The sequence below is a fragment of the Triticum dicoccoides genome, chromosome 4A (genome assembly GCF_002162155.2).
Source record: "Triticum dicoccoides isolate Atlit2015 ecotype Zavitan chromosome 4A, WEW_v2.0, whole genome shotgun sequence".
Classification (NCBI taxonomy): Eukaryota; Viridiplantae; Streptophyta; class Magnoliopsida; order Poales; family Poaceae; genus Triticum; species Triticum dicoccoides.
Window position 1 is genome coordinate 715,430,483 of NC_041386.1, and position 9,447 is coordinate 715,439,929.

General features: G+C 42.7%; 1 protein-coding gene across 1 annotated transcript in view; it reads right to left on the bottom strand.

The window, feature by feature from the left end:
* Nucleotides 1-161, bottom strand: part of LOC119288108 (acyl-CoA-binding domain-containing protein 1-like) — a 1,912-nt gene extending 1,751 nt beyond the window's left edge. The window contains exon 1 of the mRNA XM_037567730.1: nt 5-161. Coding sequence (XP_037423627.1) covers nt 5-16 — 12 coding nt within the window. The 5' untranslated portion in view covers nt 17-161. The remainder of the gene's footprint in view (nt 1-4) is intronic.
* Between the last annotated feature and the right edge of the window lie 9,286 nt (nt 162-9,447).

Below are 9,447 nucleotides of genomic sequence, written 5' to 3' on the forward strand. Positions count from 1 at the left end.
TTACCTGCAGACCCATGTCGATCGGCTCGTCGGCTGCTCTGCTCTCCTCGGCTTCGATACGTTCGAGGCGATAAGAGCGATCGATTCGATGCGATGCGAGGCTAGTGGTATCGACGAGCAGTGCAAGGCCGGGTCGTCCGTTTATATGGGCGATGCGGGGCGGGGCAGGGAGGTTCGTTCCTGCAGGGGACTCGTGCTCGCGCCCGATACGTGTCCGGGCCGATCCCGGCCGTCCGATCCGGGATTATTCTTTGCCAGGAACTTCCTATCCGTTCATCTTCAATCGTGGCAGCACAACAAACAACCGAGGTAATAATTTTCAAAAAAAAAACAACAGAGGTAAGAAAAATTACAATCATGTCCATGGACCACCTGGCGACGACTACGAGCGCTGGAGCGAGCAGAAGGCGCGCCGGCGTCGTTGCCCCTCCCTCACCGAAACCGGGCAAACCTGATTGTAGTACTACGTTATTTACACGCGAGGAGTACATTTGTTTGGTGTGGCTCTTTTCTTTAGTATTTTTTTCTCTCTTTATGTCAGCCTTCGACCCCTTATTGCCGCCGAAATGTCGGACGTGTTTTAGTGTATTTGTTCACCTATTTTCAGTCTGTCTGTATGTGGTTCATATTAAAATATCCAAAACATTGAACGGAGGGGTACTACACAGTGCACTATTCCTTGTCTTGCACCATGGTCCCACACTCCTTGTGTACAATGTACAGTACTAGTTCTGTTCTTGGTTTTGCATCACCGTACCAGTTCTTTTATGGAAAAGACAACTATTCCTCGCCCGAAAACACATGTTGATGCCACACCACAAAATAATTAAATGAATCAATTATATCTGAACACAACCATATCGGGGATTACCGAGGAGTTCCCAAGTGCTTCATCACGCATTGATATCTTTAATTAACTTGTATACCTAACTCGGGATCGTTCACAACTAATTTTCTTTGTATCCAGCTTTGTCTCTTTCAATGCATTCGATGCATTCAACATAATGCATTCGATGCATTCAACATAGCTGATAGCCCACCATACGACAACCACATCTATCACCCCAACTCCCAACCTTCATTGCTCAACTCCCAACCATCCTGACCATGTTTACTACACTGGATAAAACATCAATCAACCATTCCAACTGTGCAGAGGAAGGAGACTAGATGTCATTTTTTCATGATTTGTTGAACGGGAAACCACAGTTGTTTTAGGCTAAAACTTGATGTCATTGTTTGATAATTTGTTGAACGGGAAACCACATTTGTTTTAGGCTAAAAAGTGATATTCTTACAGTGCTTCCAAAGAAGCAGGATGCAGTGTGGATTGAGCAGTTTCAACCAATCTGTTAGCTTCACGTTAGCTTTAAGTTTTTTCTAATCAAATCAAAATAGGTACAAATAAGATAACTAGGATAGCATACACCGTGGTCCGTCCTACCGAGTCTGTGCCCATCTTTTCACTTGTGGCTATCAAGCCAATCTGAATTCGAAGTATCCCCCCTTTGTACATACTAGTAAGCATGTACTCCCTCCGTTCCAAAATAGTTGACCCAACTTTGTACTAACTTTGTAGATGCGATGCACATTGATATTAAGTACAAATAATTGCATGTCGATTTTGCATGATATATTGATTGTATATTGATTCATAATTTGCACTAATATTGATATTCTCAAAATTATTGTCCTAGATTTGTTAGATATGGATGTATTTAACACCAAAATGTGTCTAGACAAATATAAGACAAGAATTTTAGGACAGAGGGAGTATGATATTAATTGGGTGCTAAAATTGGTTGGTGCTTAATATTGAAAAGTTTTAAATTGTTAGGTCAGGTGGATTGACGGTTGAGATGGTTTGTATCAGCCTCACTCACATTTTATCGGAGCAGTCGATACAAAAATTGTTAAGGGAACTCGAGCTGCATGGAGCCCTTTTTAAAAATTTCAATTTTAAAAAAATCTAAAAAAACCAATACACATATACACATGGGTGTATACTACTTCTCTGCAAAGTTTCATGGCAAAATATTTTATATGCGAGTTACACAAAAATGATAAAATCACGTACTTCTAGCACATGTACTATTCACTTCAAAAGTGCATGATTTTATATTTTGTATGGCTCACGTAAAAACTTATTTCTGATGAAATTTCACACACTAGCATAAATATATAAGTACGTGTGTATTTATTTTCAAAAAAATTAACTAAAAAAAGTTATTTTTCCAACTTCTGAAAAATTTGGGCTCCATGTTGCCCGAGAGAAAAGAAAATCCACTCTTCAGTAGATTTTTTTTAGGGGAAACATGGTCTCTTTATTGATTCAAAATATAAGGTACAACTACAGTATCATGTGGCTGTATAAGCCAATTGTGGCGACCTTGAGCTAACAACCAAACGCTTCTTACAAAATTATGAGCCTCCATGTTGGATGCTCTACCCTCAGGAATTATTTTAACTTCTTCGAACTCCCGCCGACGAAGCTTGATCTCTTGTAATATAGGGCTATATAAACACATGCTTCCTTCATTGATTTGCTTGACCACCACCTCGGCATCACACGCGATAATGCAATGACTCAAGTTCAAATCAGCTGCGAGTGATAACGCCTCTAGGCATGACATGGCCTCCAACGTTGCGGATCGGTGCAAGATAGATGCCCTGGTCGTCCCATGGTTCTGTGTAGTATTTTTAGCAATCTCCAAGTCTGCTACTCCCTCCGTTCGGAATTACTTGTCTCGAAAATGGATGTATTTAGAACTAAAATATATCTAGATACATCCATTTCTGCGACAAGTAATTCTGAACGGAGGGAGTAGGTACCTGGGAATAAAACCATGTATAGCTTCCGGGCTCTGAAAAATGGCTTCATGAGTTTCTTTCCTTCTAGCTCCCCAAATAGCCCACAACGTGACGATCATCTTTGTGAAATCCGTATGTGGACTGAGCTTATGCGAATCCTTGAGATAGCTTCTACATCCATGGGCAGAAAATGCCTGCCGAGCTCGGCCCTATCCCACCAACCAGATGTAACATCAATGAGTTCATATACAAGTTGGGGTGGTGAATCTAAAACTGCCACCACGGGAGATAAACGTTCTGACCTTGGTATCCAATTATCTTCCCATACATGCATGGATTGCCCACTGCCGATTCTCTGAATGAGGCCCAGCTTTAGGATATCCCTTTCCTCGATCAGAGCACACCACACCTTGGATGGTGAGGAGCCTAGTGTAGCCTGCATAATGTCAGTGTCGGGAAAATAGATAGATTTCAGAATTCTCGCACTGAGGGTCTCCGGTGTTTGCACAATTCTCCACACTTGTCGAGCCAACAACGCCAAGCTAAACAGCTCGAAGTCTCGAAACCCCAATCCTCCCATGAACTTTGGAATAGTGAGAGTGTCCCATGACACCCAATGGGTCTTTTTGTTACCCTGCTTGCTACCCCACGAGAAGCTCCTAATAAGTAGATAGTACAAAATGCTATACATTGTGCTCGCCTCTGGTGACTAAACACGGGCCATGGCCCAGTACAAATAGTAGTAGACCGGTTTTGGAACCTTCCACCTAGTTTTCGAAGATTCTGGTCGGTTTTCCTTTTATTTTTATTTTATGTGTTTTTACCATTGAATTTATAGGTTTTCTTTCATTTTTTTTCATTTCTATTTTTTCTGTTAATTTTTCAATTTTACTTTTTTCTGTTTCATTTCGCATTATGCTTTTTATATGTATTTTCCTTATTTTAAATACACATTGACAATTTTCAGCTACGTATGGAATATTTTTCAAGTACACGCTAAACATTTTCTAGATACACATTGAATATTTTCTAATAAAATTTCGAAATTTTTTAAATAGATGACGAATATTTTATAAATACGTTAAACATTTTCTAAATAAAAGAGACATTTTCTCATTCGTAATGAACATTATTCCAAAATTTATGTGAATTTTTTTTTACCTTCCAACAACATTATTAAATTGTCATGAATTGTTTTTAAAAGTGCGACAAAGTTTTTTTAATGATGCAAGAATTTTTCAAAATGGCACGAACAACTTTTTAAAATTTGTGGACACTTCTTCAATGGTATAAATATTTGTTAAACGTGTGAATATAACTTATTAAATACCATGAAAATTAGCAAAAAGCAACCCCAAAAATATAGCTTTTTGTAGACACCACAAAGAATATAGCTCGTACAAGCTAAGGCCTGGCCCATGTGGCCTGCCGCCTGTAGAATTCAGAAGCAACGGGCGACGTGCCCGCTAATAGCAGCTAAATCCTATTTGGCGCCTTTAACGCCTGCGAAAGAGTTATGGGAGCAACTAATTAACGAGCGCTCCTTCGGGAGCCTCGCAATGATTAGCGCCACTTGGCGCTCACAGTCATTCGCCACGTGTCGCGCGCTGGACGTTCCCTCCGGATTTTGTTTTTTTATTTTTACGCACGTGTTTTCGGCTTTTTAAAAGGTTTTCTTTCCGGGTTTTTTTGACGTTTTGGTTTTTTACCGGTCTTCCCTAGCTTTTCGACAAAAAAAAAATTCGAATTTTTTTTTGCGCAAAAAAATGAATTATTTTTCGCAAGAGTCACGATTTTGTTTTCGCGAGAGGCACAGGCGTGCCTCTTTTGGAAAGGGAAAAAATGTGTTTTCTATTTTTTTTTTCGCGAGAGGCACGGTTTTGATTCCGCCAGAGGCACGATTGTGCTTTCGCGAGAGGCACGGGCGTGCCCCTTTCGGAAAAGGAAAAAAAACGCGTTTTCTGTTTTTTTTTCTTTCGCGAGAGGCACGGTTTTGCTTCCGCCAGAGGCACGGTTGTGCTTTCGCAAGAGGCACGGGCGTGCCTCCTTCGTAAAAGGAAAAAAACGTGTTTTTTGTTTTTTTTCGCGAAAGGCACGGACATGCCTCTTTCGGAAAGGAAAAAACACGTTTTCTGTTTTCTTTTTCTTTCGCGAGAGGCACGGTTTTGCTTCCGCCAGAGGCACGGTTGTGCTTTCGCGAGGGCACGGGCATGCCTCTTTCGAAAAGGGAAAAAACGCGTTTTCTGTTTTTTTTTCTTCCGCGAGAGGCACGGCTTTGCTTCCGCGAGAGGCACGGTTGTGATTTCGTCAGAGGCACGGGCGTGCCTCTTTCGGAAAGGGAAAAAAACCCATGTTCCCGGTTCGTTTTTTTCGTCGGTTTTTTCGACCGATTTTTTCGTGAAAAAAAAAGTTCGTCAAAACTTATCAACATGGAACCTAGTTTTGAAGATCTCGACATGAGAAATTCAATGGCGAAAACGGTTCGAGATTTGAACGCACGGTTTAAGAGATAAAACATTTTGAATAAATAGATCTACGAAAAAAGGGAAAATCCCGGCTTGCGACAAGTGACGTACATGCAGCACGCCATTTGTCGCAATCTAGGGAAGTTGGAGTGATCTTCCTAATGAGTACTCATTGATTAGTGATTTTGAAGAGTTATTTACAAACCGGCGCATACCCCTCGAACGCGCTGGGCTGGCCCAGTTTACCCCCTCTTTTTTCTGGTCAAACTCGCAAAAAAAGCGCGATACAGAGAATCGAACACCAGACTTAAAATTCGATACAAGCTATACTATCGGGTAGCGAACCACTGGGTAAATCTTTACATTTATAGCCCTTCTTTACTCGTCCAGAACCAGTCTTTTTTTCTTTATTTTGTTTTACTTTTTGTTTTATCTTTTCTACTTATCTTCTTTCAATGTCCTTTTTCGTTTTCGTTTTCATTATTTTGCCGTTCTTTTTTTTTTACTTTTTCCCTTTTTCAAATTTGATGAACTTTTTCAGATCTGATGAACTTTTTAAATTTAATGAACTTTTTTTTCAATTTGATGAACGTTTTTTTTTCAAATCTGATGAACTTTATTTGAAAATCGATGAACTTTTTCTCAAACTCGATGGACTTTTTCAAGTTTGGTGAACTATTTTCAATATCAGTAAACTTTTTCAGATCCGATGAACTTTTGTTGAAATTTTGGTGAACTTTTTTACAAATTCGGTGAAGTATTTTCAAACTTGATGATTTTTTTTCAAATTTCATGAAGCTTTTTTAAAAACTGATGAACAATTACTTAAATTTGTATTTTTTTCAAATTCGATGATTTTTTTCAAATTGGGTGAACATTTTTCAAAATCAATGAATTTTTTTGAAGTTTCAAACTGTTTTTCAAAATCAATGAACATTTTGAAAGTCACGAAATTTTCTATTTTTTCTATTTTTAGATTAATACTTTTGTTTTTTCCACAAATCCAATGGTTTGACCAGTCAGCTATGACTGGTTTAGACTCGATCCTTTTTAGGGATGTTAACGTCGATCAAGAGAGACCACTGGAAACCAGGGCGAGCGCAGGCTCCTTGTTGGGCCTGCCCATAAAGGGGGCGTGCGAGCGCGAGCTATGTGCCAACTCTGGTCTTAAATTCCTCAAAAAAAAAAAACTCTGGTCTTAAGGCGCTGGGGAGGAGCTCTCGTCAGAGCATGTGCCAACTTTGGTCTTAGGTTGGCAAAAAAATTGGCCCTGATCACATACCATAAGCTCTTCAATACGACATTTTTTTATGATCAGGGCCCATTTTTGAACCTACTGTCAGAAGGGTTGGCCCAATATGGCTTCCTGGGTTCCTTGGAGGGGTTTAGCAAAGCTTCTGCTTGGGCCAGTTTCCCCTCTTGTTAGGGTTTCTTTCCTCCTCTCGGGCGACGGCGCTGCCCTCCCCCTCGTAGAGATCTGCTTCTTCCCCGGCCTCCCCTTCTCCGCCGGTGATTGCTGGGGCTCTCGGGCCTTGGTGGCAGCGCGGAGCTAGGTTTCGATCGGGAACGTACTGCCCGCGGATCACAACACCTCGGGCTAGAGAACATGGATAAAACGGCGTCGAGTTCGGGAACAACTACTTCTGATCTTGAGGCCATGATGGAGGAGCTAGGTCTGAAGGAGAGCGATCTCCACGACATGGTGGTGGATGATAGCGATCTGTCAACGGAGGCGATCCGCTGGATGGCCCTGGCTAGGGTTCATCCTGACAAACCCTACAGCCAATACTGGTTCTATAGGAACATGAGAGTGGCATGGGATCGGGCGCAAGAGGTGAAAATCCGCCCCCTCGGAGATAACCTATACTCTATGCAGTTTTCTTGCGTTGGCGACTGGGAAAGAGTGATGGAGGAAGGGCCTTGGAACTTCAAGGGGAAAGCGGTGGTCATGTCACCATATGACGGGTTCACCAAGCCATCAACTATCGAGCTCAACAAAATTGATATCTGGATGCAGATTCATGACCTCCCTGATGGATACTTCTCCAAAATTAAGGCTTTGTCAGCGACTGTCGGCGACTTCATATATGCCGAACCCAAGTCACAAGACTTTGAGGGTAATTTCGCACGTGTTCGTGTGAAGATAGATGTCACCAAACCTCTAAAGAACGATGTTTCTTTGGTGGTCAGGAGGAAGGAAACGCTCGAACGAGTAATCTTCAGAGTCAAATACGAAAGGTTTCCAGATTGGTGCGCTGTGTGTGGTTATCTCGGTCATTAGTTTAAGGAATGTGGAGACGGGATTCATCCCACCAAAGCTCTACTCTTCAAAGATCTGAAAGCAAGTTGGTCAAGAGGACCTGGCAATGGACCTGGTGAAGGTAGCGGGTCCAAAGGAGGACGTGGAAGAGGCCGTGCTGGTAGAGGTGGGGGACGTGCAAGACAGAACAACGCCTACACCAACCAGAGTCGCGATGATATTGATGCCACTGAGACTGACGTAGCGATGTATGAAGCAGATGGAAATAGGAAGAGGCATGCCTTAGTATCAGATGGGACTCAGAAGGCGCCATCTATCACAACTCACAAACCATTGCTGTTGACGGCATCGGAGATCCCGATCAGCCCTTCCTCCAAGCAAGAGTCGAGGAGGAACAAGCCAAGTTCGTCAACGCATGAAGCAAATCTGCCAAAGAACTCTGCTAGCAACAAAACTTCCGATGCACGACTGGCGGGCCCCCTAGCGGGGTACCGCCCAACGCAATGAGTCTCTTATGCTGGAACTGCCGCGGAATTGGCAAGGCCGCGACAGTTCGAGAGCTTCGCGATCTAGCGAGGCAATTTGCCCCCTCTGTTCTTTGCATCCTTGAAACACAAATAGAGGGTTCGAGAGTTGAGAATTTGGTCGAAACTTTGGGTTATGAAAAAAGCTATGCTGTAAGCAGTTCTGGTAGGAGTAGGGGACTCGGTATTTTTTGGAAAGATGAAATAAAGGTTGAAGTTATTGGTTATTCCAAGTATCACATTGATGTGTTAATTGACGAGATGATTGATATGCAGGTCAGGGTGACATTTGTGTATGATGAAGCCCAGGTGCCAGAGAGATACAAAACATGGGATACCCTCCGAGGCATCTCTGAAACACACAGTCGACCATGGGTTGTGCTTGGTGACTTTAATGAAGTATTACACATACATGAGCATGATGGAATCGGTAATCGGAGTCAAGCCCAAATGGATGGGTTTAGAGATGCAATTGACACTTGTGGATTGACTGACATAGGATACACAGGGACAGATTGGACTTTTGAGAAGAAAGTTGTGGGCGGCACCTACACTAGGGTTAGACTTGACACATGTTTGGTTAACCCAGAGTGGTCACTAGCCTTACCCTCAACAAACCTTGCTCACAAAACGGCTGCAAGTTCTGATCATGTTCCTATCCTGCTGACGCTACGTGAAGTGCATGCATGCAATGTGGGACCGAAGCCATTTATGTACGAAACCATGTGGGAACGGGAGGATTCTTTATTCGCGACTGTGAATGGGCGGTGGAACATGCAGGCTGCAGATTTTGTTGCAGCGTTGCACACAAAGCTAGATGATTTGGCGGGGGACCTCTCGACGTGGGACCGTACACAGTTCAGATCAGTAAAGACAGAGATTCGCCAATTGCAAACTACACTCGAGCACCTGTGCTCTATCCCAGGTAGATCCGGTCCAACACATGAGGAGGCAAAAGTAGCAGACAGGCTGGTTGAGCTCTTCCACCGAGAAGAAATGTTGTGGCGCCAGAGGGCGCACTTGGATTGGCTCGTACATGGAGACAAAAATACCTACTTTTCCATTTAAGAGCTAGTAGACGGCGCCGAAAGAACCAAATTAAAATGCTTCAATTGCCGGATGGGAATATGACCGAAAATGCATTAGAGATGGAGGCTCTGGCCAATGATTTCTATAAAGGATTGTACACCTCGGAGGGAGTGCATAATATGGAAGAAGTGCTACAAACAGTGCCCATGAAAGTAACACCTGCGATGAATGACATTCTTAATGCACCATACACTCAGCAGGAGGTCAAGCAAGCATTGTTTCAAATGTTCCCTATCAAGGCACCTGGCCCTGACGGTTTCCCGGCTCACTTCTTTCAGCGTCACTGGGAAGTATGCGG